At 48.3% G+C, this 18,466-nt stretch overlaps 2 protein-coding genes and 1 pseudogene across 5 annotated transcripts in view; 2 read left to right on the top strand and 1 right to left on the bottom strand.

Annotated features, from left to right (window-relative positions):
• Nucleotides 1-6,427: 6,427 nt before the first annotated feature.
• DRC10 (dynein regulatory complex subunit 10) lies at nt 6,428-13,697 on the top strand. 4 transcript variants are annotated; one of them, XM_085311674.1, is made up of 5 exons: nt 6,428-6,497; nt 7,659-8,493; nt 9,805-10,038; nt 11,786-11,857; nt 13,093-13,697. In XM_085311674.1, exons 2-5 carry the CDS (start codon nt 7,801-7,803, stop codon nt 13,369-13,371), a joined length of 1,278 nt encoding a protein of 425 aa, XP_085167800.1. In that variant the 5' UTR covers nt 6,428-6,497; nt 7,659-7,800; the 3' UTR covers nt 13,372-13,697. The 4 variants fall into 4 exon arrangements, with proteins under 4 accessions (XP_085167800.1, XP_085167803.1, XP_085167802.1 ...); XM_085311677.1 differs by having other exon boundaries at nt 13,071-13,130; XM_085311676.1 differs by lacking the exon at nt 9,805-10,038.
• A 1,344-nt stretch (nt 13,698-15,041) lies between these two features.
• LOC146592061 (RBPJ-interacting and tubulin-associated protein 1-like) lies at nt 15,042-16,194 on the bottom strand (annotated as a pseudogene).
• Nucleotides 16,195-18,437: 2,243 nt separating this feature from the next.
• OSBP2 (oxysterol binding protein 2) overlaps nt 18,438-18,466 on the top strand; it is a 157,486-nt gene continuing 157,457 nt past the window's right edge. The window contains exon 1 of the mRNA XM_085311662.1: nt 18,438-18,443. Coding sequence (XP_085167788.1) covers nt 18,438-18,443 — 6 coding nt within the window. The remainder of the gene's footprint in view (nt 18,444-18,466) is intronic.

Genomic DNA, 18,466 nt, shown 5'->3' with positions numbered 1-18,466 from the left:
CCAGTGGCCCTAGGAAATAACTGGATGTTGGAAGAATCCTGTCATGTCCTCACTCAGTGTTTTCTAGATTAAAAAAATCTCAGTACCTTCAAGCTATCCTCCTAGGTTGAGCTTTCTATAGTGAATTTTCATGACAAATGCTAAAAGTGTATCTCAGTCATCAGGACAGCACACCTGACAAGTTACAGTTCAATGCTCAAAAATCTGGAGGTGTCAGGCTTGACTAAGCCACATTGTTCCTCAGTTTATTATAAGACTATTTTTTAAAAAGAAACAGTAAACTTTTCCCTAACATCTGGTCCTTGAAAATAATGAGATTTCTTTCTATTTTCTTTGTTAGGGCTTCTCAAATAATTCAGCTGGGCTCAGACACCTGGCAGAAATAAAATTTCAACCCACTTTGTCTGGCTATACATCAGTGATTATCAAGCAACACATGATAATAACTAAAAATCTTAGACTGAAAAGTGCCTGACGGTCTTCACATTAGGGGCACTGTGTTTCATCTTTGGGACATCTCAGCAATAATATACTCTGCTATGGTCTTGCCTGTCTTAGGAGGGCTTGTTCCTCTCTAAAGGCATCCTCTCAAACTGGCTCCAGAGAGTGGTTAAAAGACATGATCCAGATGCTGAAAGGCTCTAGAATTAATTGAATTAGAAAATCAGTGACAGGCATCAGAATTGGCTTCCATCCATAGAACTATGAATTTCTTGTTTTCTCCAAGTAGTTAAAGCATTTTCATGTTTCTTTTGTGTTTTTTCATTTCATTGTTTACTATGCCTATGATAATTTTGTCCTGCACCATTCACTCCATAAACAGATCCTTTTGACCTCAGTCATGGACAGTCTGCCTTCAACATGCTGCCACTTGGATCCTGCCCAAGAACTTAGCAGTGACATCCAGCTGGAAAGAGAAACTATTAGCAGAGTTAACTGCCTAGGAGCCTTGCATCTGCAGCTTTTTTCCTACTGTATTTGTCAGGGAAATGTGGATCTGTTGTTCACTGTGACAGTTGCTGGACAGGACAGATGGTAAATGTCTTTGGTCATTTTGGCACTGGTGACAGACTGATATCTACCTGTATCAGTTGGCCTACATAGCACTAAAAAAACCCAAAAGAAATGTGTTGAGGATGGTAAGCAAGGAAACACGATCCAGAAGCAAATAATGAAATAAATTTTTAGAGAGGAATCTGGAGGTTGTTACCTGGGGGTGACTTGCACTGGCCATCCTTGGGATTTTTGTTGTGGGAAAATGCTGTGAGAAAAGAACTGGTTTAAAACGGAGTAAAGGTTTCTGGATTTGTCCCAGGCATTTGTGCGTTACCAAGCAACACTTCAGCTATTGTCTGCGTACTGCCTAGAGCTCTTGGCTCTGTCAGCTTCTGAAATGCACCATCCTGCCAAAAGTGCACTGAGGTTCCTGCAGCCCACCTCCCCCAAGAGAGGGTGACAGACTATCCAGGAAGTAAAGACAATCAGCAGGAGGGAGGAGTTGGCAAAGTGGAGTGTGAACAGAGAGTATCTTCCCCCTGCACCTCCCCAGCTCTTAGCAATATGGGCTGCAGCTGACTTGCTCTCCATGGCCTTTGGACTCTCCTGTATGTGTCTGGCTCCACAGCATCCTGTGGCAGCGAGTCTCAGTGTTTAATTATGCAATGTGAAGAAACAGCTCCTTTTGTTTCTCTTAAACCTACTATTGGCAATTTCATGATGCCTACCTGGTTCTTGTGTGAAGAGAAGCAATGAATGATGGTTCATTTGTTTTCTCCCCAGTTTGTGATTTCAGAGCCCTCAGCACTGTCTCCTCTCCATCAATCTGCTCTTCTGGTGTCAGGCATTTTCYGTTCTACTCTGCTGTGCAGCCAGCCCAGGAATAGTTCAGCTTTGTTGCTAAGTTAACAGCCACATCCATCCRTCTCTGAGATGGCCACCACTGTGCATGGAATGGGGATCCCTGAGCAATGTGCAGCTGTCCAGGGCAACAGACAGCTGTCCCCATTCCCTGGTAGGCTCTCAGCACTGTCCTGTATCTGGCCATGTCTCATTCTGGTGATACACATCGCCTACAGTCCCTGTTCATCACCAGTGTGTCTGCCAGGGTCGTGTTGGGTCTTTGATGGTCAGTGGCACTTAGCAGCACCCAGGGACAGCAGGGGATGTCCTTTTCCTTTTGCCGTGAGAGCAAAAGGGCTGCGGTGCTCTTTATATAACCATGCTCTGGAGTGTGGAGGTTAGGAGGCAAGAACTCACCCCTCTGTGCATCCTCCTGTCTTCCCCATGCTGGAAGAGGCCAGTCACCAACTGTGGTTTCTCCAGTCTACTAGAACTTTGTCAGGATGAGAAGCCTCATTCTGCTTTATGTTCATTGCTGTCCTTGATCCTAGTATCTTCATTGCAGGAGTCTGCCATTGCATGCAGCAGCTGTCCCCAATGTCCCTCTTGCAGGAATTGTGCTTACATGCAGCAGCTGTCCCCAGTATGAGCAGTACCATGCTTGGGGCAATGCCTGGGTCACAGGGCTAGTTAAGATCCCTGTTTGCCCTTGCCTCACCTGCTTCCTCAGCCCCTTGGCCTTGAAACCAGCTGAACTGCTGGCAGTTGTGCCATTTGCCATGGTGGGCCTTTGGGTGTTAGTTGGTTCCTAGATCTGACTTTGCAAGGGCTGAGTGCACTTGCTGAGCATGTCCTGGGTGGGCCAGGCTAGCCAGCAAGCACCTGCAATTCCCACTTGGCAGAGCAAGGAAGAGGTTGGCATTTACCTGGGAGACTGGAGGCAGTGACTTACTGACTTGCTGCAGACTCAGCAGGCAGATGCTTCCCTCATRGATCAAATTACTTTCTCTGAACTCAGTGACTCCTACACCTTCAGGGAGAATTTTCCCTTAAGGAGCTGGTCTTGTTGCTGCCCAGAGCTGACTGAAAAGGCTGAGCCACAGTCCCYTTTCCATCTCTCTTCTGCCTTGCTGCTTCCAGCCAGTAAGAAGGAGACTGGTGCTCCCAGGCTTCTTGCTTTGCACAACCAGCTCAGTTCCTCTAGCCCTCTCTAAAAGTCATTTTGCTTCAGAGCTTCTAATAATCCCTAATAGTCCCTTCAGCAGACTCCTTTCTGCAAGGACTCACTTGTTTCTCTCTTTAGATAGAGCGGAGATAGAGGCAACAGTAGATTGATCAGGAAAGATTCACTGGTTCCAGTTCTCCATCCTTCYTTAGCAGAGCTCGCCACCTGCTCTGGAGCCCTGAGGTGGTACCTGCTACCTTCCAGTGTTTGACAGACTAATGACAAGAGGTAGAGAATATTTGCCTTCACACAGACTGATGAGATCTGTGTTTTCAGACAGACCTGGAAGGAAAAAGGAGCTGTGCCAGTACTGTGCTCATCACTTGAATGGGGCTACGCTTGGATGACAGGGAGGTACCAGCCTGTCTGGGCCTTCCCCAGGGAAGCAGCTGCATCAAGTCAGAAACAGAGGGTAGGTGCCATCCAGGACTGGATGAATTATCAAAGAATCCTAGTCCTTTGCTGGGGTGGCAGGACACCAATGCTGATCTATAACCCATGTTTCAGCTCCCTGGCAGCTCTGATCACTGGTCTCTGTGTGTAGAAGAAACCCAGGCGTGTTCCCAGAGCCTCACCTGAGTGTTTCAACAGGCYTCTGGGGCAAGGGGAAGAGCAGGTCACTCCCACCTGTTCACAATATGGGTGAAGAGCATGTCCTTGCACTCATGGCAAGATGCAGSAACATTTACAGCTCCCAAATCAGCCTGGTTTCATTCCTGTCAGAAAAGCTACTCCTGGCCTGGAGGCAGTGCAGGAAGCCACAGGATGAGACAGGCTGCTCTGAGCACAATGACATTACTCCTGCCTCAGCCTGCAAGATTGAAATGTCTCTGATTAGTCAAATCCAGGAGGGAGTTGCAGTACTCCATAGATTTCTCTAGTTAAGAGGAGGTCTGGATGCGACCCATAGGCTCACCCTTTTCTTCCTCTCTCCTCTGTATGTTCCAAGGAGCCTTCTGTTCCTTCAGGCAGGCAGTGTGCACAGGGTACACAGGACTCTCATCTGACAGTTACTCACAGCAGTTGATCCTGTATCCAGGTCATGGCCATAAGGAAGCCAGAGTTTCCACTTCTCGGAGAGCAGTGGCCCATTTCAAATGAGGCAATGAAGACACTCATCAGCTTCGGAAAGGAAAAGGCATTATTTCAAGACTGATTTAACTGTCAAAATGTCTACAGGAGAGTAGGGGGTCACTGGAGTCAGGGTTTGCTCCTGAAATCCTTGTCTGGAGAAAAAGCAGCTCTCCATGTCTCCAGGGCTATTTCTCTGTGCCGTGATGATTGCAGTATGCCATCAGGAAAACATCCAACCAGTGGCACACCATCTTTGCTATTTTATGGTCCTACTGTGCTAAAACTGTGGGTCTCCTGCTCACCTAGCACAGCCAGGCTGATTTGGAACTGGCATAATAACAAGATCACATGTGTCAAATTAGTTACAGCACAAGAAATGGTGTTTCTGGACAGCTCTGTGCTTTTGCAGGAAACTGAAGTACAGACTGTCCCACGTTTGGAATTAGAGCTACCTCTCCAACCAACAGCAGGCTTGGTATGTACCAGCTTATAGTTTTGTGCTGGTGGCTGCACCATTTTTGACTTAAATCCAAATTTATCATTATACTTCTCTGAACCTGTGCTGTGGCTGAGCCYAGGAGGCACTAGCCAGGGAGCCATTTCCTGTCTGTGGCTCTGTGCTTGAGTGGTCCCAGGCAGGGGGAATGAAGGGACCATGGTAACATTAGCATTACTCATTTGACTTGTTTGCTGAGAGCAGGAGGAAGTTCAGCCACTGCACAAGCAGTCCCTGACCTGTACGTAAGGAACTGCTTCCCAGGGGTCCTTTTTTCCCATCCATCCTTGCAGGCGCAGACCTTGGGTGCCTGGCCCTCCATCTCCTATCACCAGGCCCTAGTTTGTGTTGTGTAGAGAATAATAACTAGAGATGGGCTGGACCCATGCTAAGCAGCTGGACATGCTTAGCCCAGAAATAAGCAAATGTTCTTGTTGATGGGGGTGCAGACTCTGCACAGCCCTGTGGCGGAGATCCCAGACAATCCTCTCCATGAGGTCGCACAGCCACTGTGCTGTTGCTTAGCACTTGCCCCTTCCTCAAAAGACAGAAGCATGTTGCAGGGACCAACACTGGCTTTGGGCATTTTGACAGGTTTCTTCCTGGAAACCCAAACCCAAACCTTCCTCTCCCTCTTCCTCTCCCCACACAGATACTCTTGCTGATCCCTCAGCAGTGCAAGAGTAGGACTTGCACTGAGTTTTGAAGGCTCCACAGATGTTGCTAATTCACTAATCAATTAATTGGGCATGTGTGGCACCTGCATCTTAATCAGCAGGAGCCTTCCAGAGTTTATTAGCATTTTAATAGCCCTGAACACAGTGTGATATAAAATTACTCTTTCTTAATAGTACAGTTAGGGTAATTTCTTGGTTGCTGATGCTCTGATGCTTAAAATCTCCACAGACTTTATATTCTGCCCAGTCTAATTTTGCTATGCAGTCTGAATTTCTGTAACCCTGACCTGACTGACATATGTGTGCACCCTGCAACTTTGAAAGATCTGCTTTTCAGCACCACGTCCCTGCTCTTGAGTGATCTCTTTCCATCAGGGTGGAGGCATAGGGCCCATTTGCAGCCCCGCAGTGGTGGGTGGCTTGTGATGACCTGCTGCTCCTGATGCCTCGTGCACAAGATCAGGGGCCGCACTGAGACGTGGCCATAACGGCTGCACAAAAACTCCTTTCTGAGGGGACCCAAGTGTGGGCTTGCAAGTGTGTTTTCCCTACTTTGCCTTTGCTCTTTTATGCCTGCCAAGGGCCTAGGAGACTTGAGTCTGGGGGAGGGGAGAGGGCTTATGAAGTTTATTTTTTGGCTTATTTTTAGAGCTTTTAGGAACATGTTGCCTGGTGTACYGAGGGGTCTGGAGGGAAGGCGTGCTGTAAGCCTGGGTTTGCTAATAGAGGGTGATGCCAAATCCTTAAGGGAGACTCACTTTGCCTGATCTGTTCCCCGCCTGGTAAACAGCTGTTACAAAAATAAAGCAAGGGCTGCCTAGGGTGTGGAAAACTCCCAGTCCCTTTCCACAGATGAACATTTCTGCCTCCTGAGTCCCTAGGGCCACCTTCAGCGCTCACGCCCCCACCCCAGCCAAGACGGCGTCTCCCATCACGGCAGCGGCTCCTTCTYGCCCGGAGCCCTCAGATGGCCTTCTCATTGGACAGTCGCGCTGCCCATCAAGCGCGGAGGGGAACGCTGAGTGGCTCAAGGTGTTTCGCCCCCAAAGCAGAGCAAGTGCCATAGGCTGTCGGAAGGGCCCCGCCCCGCCCATCCCCGCCCACAGCGCTCGGTCGCCTAGCAACCGAGGACCCTGGCGGCGGCCCGGTGGCGCGGGAGCGGCGGCCRGGGGAGAGCAGGGCCCCGGTAGCGCCCGCACGGGCCTGGAGCCATCCCGGCCCAGCCCTCGCGACACCCCCGGCCCCTGGGCCCCCACTCCTGACCCCCTGGCCTCTGTGCTCCGGACCAGACTCTCTGCCCCCTCCCTGGGCCTGAACCCCGCGATACCCCCTGGGCCTCCGCACCCCGGGCCTGGCCCCTGAGCCCCCTCCCTGGCCCGATCCCAGCCGCGATACCCCCCCGGGCTCAGCCACCCTCAGCCGTGACACCACTAAGATACCTCCCGGGTCTCTGTGCCCCTTGCCCCCAAACCCCTGTGACACCCCATGGGCCTTTGCACCCTGGGGTCCTTGGGCCCTGAAGCCCCTGGCTCCTGACCCCCCAACATGCACCCTGGTCCTTCACATACCTGGGCCTTGACACTCTCCCCAGTCCTYTCTGCCGAGATACACTCTGGTCATTTCTCCTCCCAGGCCCTGGTCCCCCACACAGGGGATCCCTGCTTGCCCCCAGGACTCCTGGCACCCCACATCTGCAACCTGTACACAGGGGATTGCCTCCCAAAGCTTTGCAACTCTCCCCTTGACCCATGCCTGGGAGATCCCTGGGATCCCTTGGCACTCTGATGTCCCCACACCCGGGAGACTCTTACTCCCTGTCACCCTCCCATATGCAGCTGTCCTCTTTCCCCTCTATCCCTTCCCCTGGCCCTTCCCCTGGCCCTTGTTGCCGCCAGGCACAGCTCCTCCAGGCAGGGATCCGCTCTTGCACTTCCTCCCTCCAGCAGTGCCAGGCCTGCAGGGGTGAAGGAGCATGTTTCCCACCAGGAAACCTGCCCTCCTTCTGAGTTGGCCCCAGAGACCTGCAAGCCCCCCTCCATGCACCTCGAAAAATCACAGAGCTGCAATCAGTGATCTCCGTCTCACCTGTTACTTCGAAGGAGCTAGGAGCTTTCTTCCAATCATTCTTCAAAGCAGGGAATTTATTACTTTTCTTCCTTTCCCATGGGTGTTCTAGTACATTTGGATGTTTAACAGCATCTCTGTGATAGAGACCAGTTCTAATGTAAAACCCCAATGCCCTGACTGTGTGCCTTGACCTAGGAACAACTCCAGTGTAATCTGAAACTGCCACATTTTTTCAAATAATATTATTTCTCTAATGCCCTCACCAAACTTTTCTTTAAAGGTAAAATCTGAGGAAGTGGAATTTGCCACAGAAGCAGAAGAGAGACTTTGATGTGCTTCGACTGAGTCATTCTCCATGGTCTTACCCTATGTAGAAGATTTTGTGTACCTTCACCTCAGCTCAGTAGTATTTAACTGATGCCATGGAAACAAGGAATCCAACTGTGCTCCAAGGATCATCTCAGGACGTAAAGCAAAGAAACAAGCCCTTGATAAAAGGCATTCAAACTCCAAAGAAGGAAGTGATCAGATTAGATGCTGTAAGGATGCTAGATCGAAGTCAGTCAAAACCTGATACTCATGAAACCCAAAGAATCATATCTGTCTTGGATGAGACGATTGTCAAGCTGGAATTGAGCAGCTTGATCCCTTGTATTATTGACTCCCTGGATAGGTTTGCTGATATGCTGGGACCTGARATCACAAATGACCTGATCAAGCACCAAAAGCTTTCAAGTGAAATGGAGCACCTACTTTCCAGCTTTCAAGAAGAGGACACCACAAGAGCTGAGGAACAGAGGGGCTGTCTTTGTTTGCTAGAGCAACGTCTGAAAAGTTCTGTTAGAAATGTTCTGAGACTYTTGCTGGCCAACCCTTCGCTTTGTCAGGCTCTGAAATATGAAGTCTGTGCAAGACAGTCATCAGCTGAAGTGTTTATCAAAGCCTTCAGGGAGTTCAGGAATTTAATGCATGAGAGACTCCTAACTAGTCCCTTAGAAGAAAAAGAGAAGATTCGGTTCACGGAAGACATCTCCCACCGGATTAAGAAAAACACYGAAACACTCACAGCTTTAAAGGCAGAACTGGCAGCAACAATCCAGTCTCGAGATGAAAAGGTATGATATGGTGGGAATATGTTTTCTAAGAAAGGTCAGTGAAGCAAAATTTTGGTAAACTATAAGATAGTCCTTTTGTTGCAGATCCTAGAAAGGAAGTGATGATTTGTAAACCAAATCCTAAATTAAAAGATACCTACTTCATTGCAAAATATAATGTAAAAGCTTATTTCATACTTGATTTTTAAATTTAAATTTCACATGCTTTTATCACATTCTTACTGGCAGCTTAAATCACACTGGAAATCACTGAGTTAAAAAAGGAGCTGTAAAAGWGGCACAAATTGCTGCAATAGTATTTAGGCAGGGCCACAATGTCAATTGCCAATGAGAGGCTCTATTCGCTGCTGATGAAACGGTGAGAAGACATTCCTAGGAGAGATTGTTCTGATTAAAACACATTTTTAATATCTACTCTGCCTTCACTCTTGCTTAAAACCAACATTTCTTTGACTCCCAACTCTATAATACTAGCAACCTTAGAACATGTATGATTAATGCCTGATAATATGATTTCTTCATTTTTGCACCGAAAGCAACAAAAGTACAGATAAACTAATGGACATGCCCAGGATCTTTCTGTGAGCTGGAATCTGAGAATGAATTTGAGCCCTGAACTCCTGACAAGCAATTCCTTGTTCTATATGTATGCTTTTCTTTCTCCTTTTGGCAAGAGGGGCCGGAGGGGAAAGATCTGTCATATGCTGACTGCACTGAATGGTGCTAATGGAAACAAGGGCCTACTTTTCCCAATTCTCTCCACTCCTTGGAGATCTGTGAATTGAGACGCTTGAGATTTTTATGTGCATTTTGGCAGCTTGTCTTGTGCATAATGAATAAACCTGTTTTACTGGTCCCAGCTGAGTATTTCTTTTGCAGGCAGCCCACTGAGCTGAGTCCCCAGGACTGTCCCATTGAGCCAAATGCAAAGCTTGGTGAAGCCACTGGGCTGTGTCCAGTGGCTCTGACTTTGAATCTTGTTCAGATGGGTTAGCACCTGTGGCAGCTTCCTCAAATTACGGTGCCAGTGGGTCTCAGTATGGCTCATTCAATCTCTGACCATATTCACAGGTTCACAGAGGAAGAGTGAGAGATTTCCAAAGCATCTTGTGTTAACCTAACTCTGTTCCCTGTGCCAGCAGTGGAAATCTTGTAATTATTGCAAACGGTCAGATCAGAGTTACTACCAGAGCAGAAGTGTCTACTCTTAGATCATCTCCATTTTTGCAAATATGCCTTACTTCTCTTGCCCTTGATGCCTCACCTTACCCTCCATTTCTTCATGATATTTGTCTTGTTTACTGGGTCTAGATTCACAGGAAGGACAATGTGATCAAAGACCTCAAAAACTCCTTGCAAGATGTGGCCGACAACTACAAGATCAGTGTCCTGCAGGTTATGCAGGAAGGGGAAAACCAGCAAAAAGAGGAGCTGCGAGCTTCCCAGGCCAAGTGTGCTAGGCTACAGCAGGACATTCAGCAGCTAAGAGCACAACTCTGTACGCTTGTACTGGAACATCGAGAATCAGAGCTGGCTCTCAGAAAGGTAACATGGAAGGAGAGCTCAAGTATAGGAAGTTTAAAACTCGTTGAACTGCTGTCAGGTCTGGCTGCTGGCTGCTTCTAGTAATTATTTGGTTCCTGCTAGTTCCTGGCAGGATGTGTATGCTGTTTGTCAAAATATAGCTGCTCCCTCCTAACGCTCTGCTGATTTCAGTGAAAAGCAACCCTGCAGTGACACCAAGGAGGTAGTGTGCTCACAAGTCTTCCTTTTCTCCCTGTCTGCTGTCTTATTTCGAAGAACACCTCTACGCAGTGCTGTGACACTGCATGCTGGAGAGGCTGTGCTGTAGTGAAAATTCAGAGCAGTAAGGCTACTGCAAAGTAGGCAAGGCATATGTTAAAAAACAAGAGAGTTGACATGAGGTAAACAGAGCGAACATAATACTGGCTGTATGTAAAGCCATCTTTTATAGTTTATTTTTTGTAGTATCCAGGGCTGAATGCAGCTGGTCTTGAAAGCTAAGCAGTTCCCAGTCTGTCTGGTACTTTCCTAAGAGACACAATCCAGGGAGTTACAGTTGAATCAAATGAGGGGGAAATGTGATTTATCGCAGTGCTGAGCAGATATAAAAGGACGAAATAGGAGCAGCAGACAAGCTCATGCTTCTGTATCAACAACTCTGGCCTGAGCAGAGGATCTTAGTGACATGGGGCAGTGAGAATCTGGAGCTAGAAAAAGACAGCAATTTTTTCCCCTCCTTTTATCCCTATATGGTGTTTGTTCCACACAAACCCTGACCTCCCATGGGCAGGACAGCACACACCAACTGTATGTCTTTCACTCTTGCATTGARCTGTGCAGCCCTGGTAGAACAAAGTGGCAGTGGACCTAGGCAGTGACAGAGTCAAATGCAAGTTAGAGCTGCAATACACAGTTCAAGCAACCCATTTACACCTCCATTAGTAGAGTGGCTTTATCAACCAATTTCTTCTGAGGCTGCAGGTCATTGCCGTACTTGCTGTGATGAGCTGCTCAGCTCAGTCTAGCACTCAGGCAGACAGACAGAGAAATTTACTGACACAGAAATCTCCTTTCCCCTTCCACATGCTCTAGCTTTGGGTTGCTCAAGACTGTACTTTTGGTGTAAATAGCTAGGAAGTGCCAAGTCTGTCTTCATGATGGTCTGGAAGCCTTTGGGACATCCTGASGCAGTGTCACACAGGAAATCGTGTGGCTCATGTGATGGGCTCTAGCTGATCATCCTCTTGGTGATTCCACGGAACATGASTACAGCATCTAGGGGTAAACTGGCCATACCTGGTCATACTGCAGGGTCAAGCCAATGTTAATCTGTTTTGCAGTTAGAAATCTCTCATCATTTTAAGAGGCTCTATCTGTTGAGTATTTTCTGTCCAGCTTTCACATTTAGCAGCTCCCTACTGCTTCAAACTGAAGGTGGTTTTCCCAGTTTGTTGATGATTTACCTCATTCCATCAGATGTGTTCATTTCCTACCTCAGAGCACACCTTTCAGATGTGTTTCAGTACTCAGCCCTCACCCAGCCCCATGCYGTAAATGAAATATGGCCCTTTTGGCCTCAGGTATGGAGGTCAGGCCTAAGAGAATCCTCAAACCAGGGGCAAAATATGTCAGCTGGAGGTCCTGTGCTAGAAGGAGGAGGTGTTATACTGAAGTTTAATCATGCTCAAAGCCACTATATTTTTAACTCAGGCTACTTTGTACCAGGCTTCAGGTGCCTCAAAGTAACATATCCTGTTGTTTATTTCAGAAGAAGTGCAAAGTAGAGATGGAAATTGAGAAGTGGATCCAGAAATATGATGCGGACATGGGGGAAAAACAGGTATCCTCTTTAAGGCACTTGGCTGTTCCACAAGGTGATGTGTCTGGGTAGATCACTGTCCAAATGGATGTGTGGGTCATACACAGGAGGATATGGAAGTGAGGAACAATCTACCACCCAGAAGAAGTACAGGCTTTAGAAGGAAATATTCCTTTGTCCTAACTATGTGTTCAGGAGTTCTCTGCTGTTTTTACTTCAGGGCAGGTTACATCTGTTGTTAAATCCCACAGTATTTGGAGGCTTATGGGTTACTTCCAGTCTGTCAGACATGTCCACTTGCTGTTAGAGAACAGGGCTTTCACTTTTGCTTCAATCCTCAGTCTTACTGGTCCTATCTGGTGTCCAAACCGTGCTCCTATTTTTCCTGGTCCACTTGAGAGARACCTGCAGACTTAACAGCCTGCATACTACTGTCTTGGTATCCCATAACAAGCTGAGAATCATGTCAGCACCTCTTAACCTCTCCTTTGAGAAGGCCCTAGATGCTTTTATTTTCCTACTCTTTTTATGGAGGAGGATAAAAGCTGGTGGATTGCAAAGCAAAACGTAGGGAAGGGCCTAAAAGTTTGCTGCTAATCGTGAGAAAGAATCCCCATCTTGTCCTGTTTATAACAATGTCAGATTATTTTGGCTTCCTATCTGCTGAATGGAGTCCTGTGTTCTTCTAACTCCTCCTTCTCCATGTGGCTTACTCTAATGCATTAGGAAAGGAATAAACTGCTGAACCTGTGGTTGTACCATCAAAAACTATCTGTCCTTGGCCCTTTGTATGCTGATGTGGCCTGGCTTGTCTTATGCACCCAACAGTAAATAGTATGTTAAGTGGGCTTCAGTGGCCACTCTGATATAACCTGCTTCTCAGCAAAACTGTTAGCTTGGGCTCAGCTTTGGCCTACCTGCAGTTGTGTGGCTCTTTGCTCAGAGTATATGCAGGACAGGCTCTGACTTGCATGTGTATTACCTGGTCAGAGTACCCAGCTGAGGGTAGATGTGGTTTGCAACATGGAGAATTATGAGAATATTTTTCAAAAGAGCTTGAAAATACTAAGACCTGGCATCTCTTGAAATTCTCTGGGCATTGGGCACACATTTCCTGTTTAGTGCTTTTAAAAAGCTGCCATTTTTGGTTCTCCCTGGGTTTGGGATGAGTAAGAGGATCCTTAACTAGGGATATACAAGGAGAAGCTGTTGAATGATCTCAAAATTGCTGTAGCTGGCATCTGCTGTCTTGCTAGGCTGAGTATGAGGAGCTTTATGCTCTTTACTCCGAGGAGAAGGCCCAGGTGTCCCTGCTGCAGGAGAAACATGCAGTGCTTATCRAAGAGTATTCCCAGATTGAGGAGGAACGCAGGATACGTCAGAAGAAGAAGGAACAAGATTTGGAGGAGTTGACCACCATGACCCTTGCTGCCACCCGCATCCAGGCCTTCTGGAGGGGATACTTGGTCCGGTCTCTTTTCAAGTCGAAAAGGAAGAAGAAGAAGAAGGGAGGAGGCAGGAACCTCAACAAATAARCACAAAATCTATTSTCTCTGCTGCTGGCTCCTCTGGCTSTTCCAGATAAAAGCATTAGCTGATATAACCTTTGCTCTCAGGCCAAAGCTTTCCAGGGCCGGGGTTGGCTCTCAAAGTAAGTCAAGGAAGTGGCATAAAGACATGTCTCAACTTTTAGGTTTARCTCTGTTGCCATGGAAAGGAGGAGGGTGTCTCCTGATGAAGGGACTAGACCAATCGGGAGTGCAGATTCCTGACTTGTCTCTCTAGCTTTAGTCCRCATGCCCAAATTGTGCTTGTGTGTCAAGGCCCAATTCTGTTGTTACTGAAGATGGCAATAAAATCATTCCTGGGAGCAGGATGAGATTCTGTGACTGACTTGGTTTCTTCTCATATGGATTTGAGAGACAGTTTTCTTTGTACAGGAGGAAGCTGCAGGACTTTATTGCTTTTCAGTGAGCGAGGTGAGAGAAGTCCTGCCCAGGCATCATCCCTGACAGTTGGTAGTTGATGGCAGGTGCCRTCTGAGGGGTGGGATGTGGCACAGCCCAACTTGTACTGTGGTCCCAGTCCTACAACTCTCTCTAAGCTGAGGAGCAAATCATGGCTTGTTTCATGCAGCCCCTGTGGTGCACTCTTGTGTGGATTCTCCAATATCTAATGTGCTGAGAGCATGCTGTAACCTTTCCTTTCACGGGGACATGAGCAAAGTATTTTTGTTTTCTCTTTTGGCCTCCTATTTTCAATAGYGTTGTAGAAACTTAATACCATGGAGCCCTTTACTCCTCTGCCAGCCAGGGCTGAAACTGGGCATGGGTCCAGACAGACAGGGAGTGTTATGTCATATATGTTTCTTTTTTGGGGAAACTAGGCTATAACATTACCACAAAGGCCAGTATGGCCTGGGCATCTCCTCTCACATATTCTTTGCATTAAACAAGGCTAGGAGTCAGCAGCATTTTGGAGCCAAATGGCTAGTGATGCCTCTCTGTTCCCTGACTTCCGTGGCTCTTCATTACAGCCTCTCTTCCCAGCAGAGGGCAGTGACRCTGGCTGCAGAGCCCAAATAGCCAGCAAAAGCCTGAGTCCTTGTCTCTSTCTCATCTCTGTCCATAAAGGGGTACCTAAAGCAAAAGGACTGAGATGCTCTTCCTGACTAAATGTCAGTCAAGGCAGAGAGGGATCCAYTTTGTTAAGGGCAAAGAGTCTTTGGAGATGTTAGTGGTGTTCAAGGCCTGAGGGCACAGTGAGGGGAAGATCTCACAGCAGCAGCCATTGGCTTTCATCATTCATTTGCTTATAAGCATGGGGTCAGTGTGATGTCTGCTTACATGCTCAATAAAAATCACAGGCTTTTGCCATCACATGTCCAGTCCCGGACAGGGTCTGATCCCGAGTGCATGCAGAAATCACTGAGGCAGGTTCTTGCTTTGCCACAGGGAGCCATCCACTGTGGGGACWTCCCACTGCCAACAGGACAGTGGTTGTCCCTCATCACTCACCTTGCTCTCCCTCCTTTTTTCGCAGGCTAGATCAGGTGAGATTCCTCTTTCCTCAGACATGGACAAAGGAGATTTTTTYCCCCTTGTTAGCAGCCACAAGAGATTTCAAAGTCCATGGAGACTTTTYACTAGGATGTCAGTACCCATGTAGGAAGATTGGGGGTTGTATTTACATCAAGTGAGTTATTTCATTTCCAGGGACACCTGGATTTACAGATACCTACAGCTTTTGAATTCCTAGCAAAAGAAGGTCTACACATGCTTTTAGACAAACCCTTAACAGAGGACACGGGGGTATTGCAAGAGCTGTTGGATGCTCTGATTGATGCCCTTCTGTCTTAGGGTTGTCTGAAACCTTCATTTGCCTCCAGATGTTGGAGCCYATCTGAAGAGGCATTCAGCTGGGTAACAGATCAGTAATACCCTCTGCTGCAGGCATGCCAGCCTTCAGTGTCCAAATCAAACCATTTCCAGACATARGACTTGCCCTATGATTTGTTTCAAAATTTACTAGAGCCAAAGATGCAAGAGCGTGTGGCTGAAGGGCATCTCTTTAGAATGGGAAGAAATGTTTGACATGTTTGTGGGGGCAGCGGAAGGGCTCCAAAGCAGTGGAGAGAGTTTGGCTACATCTGTCTTCATCTGAGGACCTGCCCAGCCCAGATCGTCAGGCTTGGAGTCAAACAGGAACAGACTGCAATAGGACGGAGTGTGACCTTTCAATCTTTGTCAAGAAACAAGGAGAGGAAGGCACATACTGACTACAGTGGCAGTGGGCAACAGTAAGAATCCAACAGGGGATTTGGAGGGAGCAAATTCTTGCTTCTTACTCTGGATCATCTTCTGAGATTAAACCTCACTCCAGATCCTCTCAAATGCTGCTTGGGGCCAGCTAAGCTGTTGAATGGACTCCYGATCATTTGGAATGAAGAGAGCAAGGTGGATAGAGCAGATGTTTCTGTATTCTTCCCAAGCTGTTGGCCATAGGAACATGCATATTGGGTTTACTAGCCCAATGGGCTATCTGAGAGTGGGTCTCTGATTTTAAAGAGGATTTGGGAACATGGGTCTCATGCCTAAGGTACTTCTAGAAAGAAGGAAGAAGCATCATGAGAAAATGGAAGAAATTAAACTGAGATTCCCAGGTATTGGAAGCTCTCCAGCCATTTTGAAGAGGGGAAAAACAGCAGTACTCAAAATACATTGAGACAGCAAGTTGGGGCAAAGCTAGCAAAAGGCAGCTCTCTCAGCCTAGACCATGCCCGCTGCATTCACTGACTAGCCAGTGTCAGGGTTGGGGGGGTTCCTTCACCCATACCTTGGTCCATTGCTACTCAACATGTGGCTAGCCCCAGTCCTGCATCTCTGCTTTGCCTCAGACTGGCCACTCAGCACCAGTGACACTTGTTCACGAGACCTTTATTCACCGGTTGCAACCAACTCTCTGGGACCCTGTAAGTGCTATGAGATTCCCTGGAGGCCTTGTGTCCCCCAGCCGTTCCCCTTGCAGTGCAGCAGTGTAGCCTCCCTGCTGCATTGTGAGTCACACAAGACTGACTTCTGCCTGCAGGGCCATGAACTGGGAAAGGAAAGAGAAGCTGCAGTGATCCTAGCCCAGCTGATAGGGTTCAGCATGGTGACTTACTGACCTTCAATCCTCTGGATTTATTCCTTTCTTTGGGGTCCTCTCAGGTGTGTAGGCATTGGATGCCATGGCCTCTGTTTTCCATCTCATCTTGGCCAYGGATGGGCTCCACACCAAGGGCCTCCAGGAGCTGGTCTTATTTGCCTGGGAGGGTTGAAGCCCCACACTGCTGAGTAAGCCCTTGCAGGGCTGCCAAACAATGTCTCATTGGCGCAGGATGTCCAAGTCTTGAGCCGGTAGCCMCTTCAACTCTTGCACAGCAGGTGAGGAGCTGGGCTGCCTGATATGCCCCTTTCTAGGGACATGTTCATGGCCAGCAGCACTGTGGGGTCTGTGTCATGGTCTACAAGACCGGGGCAGCCCAGTAAGGACACTCAGGCAGATCTCCTGGTCTGGGCGATGTGTACTGGCAGGGCTGCACATGAATGCGCGGCCCAAGGCSTGCAGCCCACACATGCAGGTGAATCAGTGAGCCATAATGCGACTGCAGGTGATTAGGGAGATGAGAGCGGATTAGAGAGATCAGAGAAAAGAGATCCCCTGAGACTGGGGGGGGCAGCACTAAGCTAAGGGGGCCTTGCTGGGCTCTGGGGCAGGGGAGCATCTGTCAAAGGTCCCTGTGGTCTTCACTGGTTTATTGCTGTTCTTCATTCTTCCCCAAGTTATYCACTTTGTGACAGGATGTTGTTTAAAGAAGGGGAATCAGAGTAATGATACAATCACCTTTGGCTGGTAGACTGCCCATGGTCAGGTGTTCTGAAATATGGAAACTCCTAGCTAGCTCCCCCACCATGCCTATGGGGAGCTAGCTAGGAGTTTCCATACTTCAGAACACCTGGAGCTTCTCCCAGAGCTCAGCAAAAGCACCTGCTGCTTGGTCTCCTTTGGAGTGCATGGCATTCAGCACTTTGGAAAAGGAGGTCTCAGGCCTGGAGGAAGTTGATCCCTGTTTCTTAGTTGTAGTCTTAGGGCAGGGTGAGGGTAACTGTCAATAACCTGCTCACATGGCAGAGCTCAGGTTCCAGAGAGGGCAGTGGCTACTGTTACAAGTAGCRTTTTTTTAAAACTTATTTTTTTCTTGGCTTGCTTGAAGTCTCTTCTTGCCTCTCTTGTTAATGCTAGGAACAAAATCTTCAGTTATGCGAGATCACAGGCCTGCTGGGTCATTAGCAGTGCTCAGGGTGGGCATGTGAGAGCAGAGCAAGTATATGGGGCTGGGCTTGCTGTGTCCACTGCCTGGRCAGCATGGAGATGGCAGTTAAGGGGCCAACTGTGCCCTCACTGGATTCGGTCCCTTATCAGCCTTTCCCCACAAGTCCCTTGAATTGCGTCTTGAATGCAATCAACTGAATTCCATCTTGAATGCATTTATTTTTGCARTATCCCAAACACCTTGGAGCACTTGGTGCCATGGCTCAGTTACATAGAAACCTGCAGTGGTTTCACCTGGGAAARCTTTGGTGAAGGCTTCACAAGCCCAGTAAGGTGTGCAAAATGTGCAGGGCTCTTCTGAGTGCAAGGGCCAGCAACAGGCTGGAGGCCAGTGGTGCCAGGTCCCCCATGGAGGTGGAATCCTCATGGAGGTGGGATCCCCCTGGTGGTGGGGTCCCCATGGCAGTGGGCCCCAGTGGTGATGGAACCTTGTGATGGTGTAATCCCTATGGTGATGGGACTCCTGTGGCAGTGAGGCCACGTGGCAGTGGGTCCTGYGTGGTGGCAGGGCCTAATGAAGGTGGGACTCCTGTGGCAGAGGGGTCTCCATGGCAATGAGATCCCCATGGGTATGAGGCCCCTCACAGTGGGTTCCCCATGGCAGTGGGACTCCCATGGCAATGGRTCCCCATGGTGGTGGGTCCTTGTGGTGGTAGGTCACTGTGGTGGTGGGATCCCCATGGTGGTAGGTCCCTGTGGTGATGGGCTGCTGTGGCAGTGGGTGTCCATGATGGTGAGTCCCCGTGGTGGCAGGAC

Source organism: Rhea americana, unplaced genomic scaffold (genome assembly GCF_003343005.1).
Source record: "Rhea americana isolate MKP2758 unplaced genomic scaffold, rheAme1 scaffold_347, whole genome shotgun sequence".
Taxonomy (NCBI): Eukaryota; Metazoa; Chordata; class Aves; order Rheiformes; family Rheidae; genus Rhea; species Rhea americana.
This window is presented reverse-complemented; position numbering and strand designations above follow the sequence as displayed.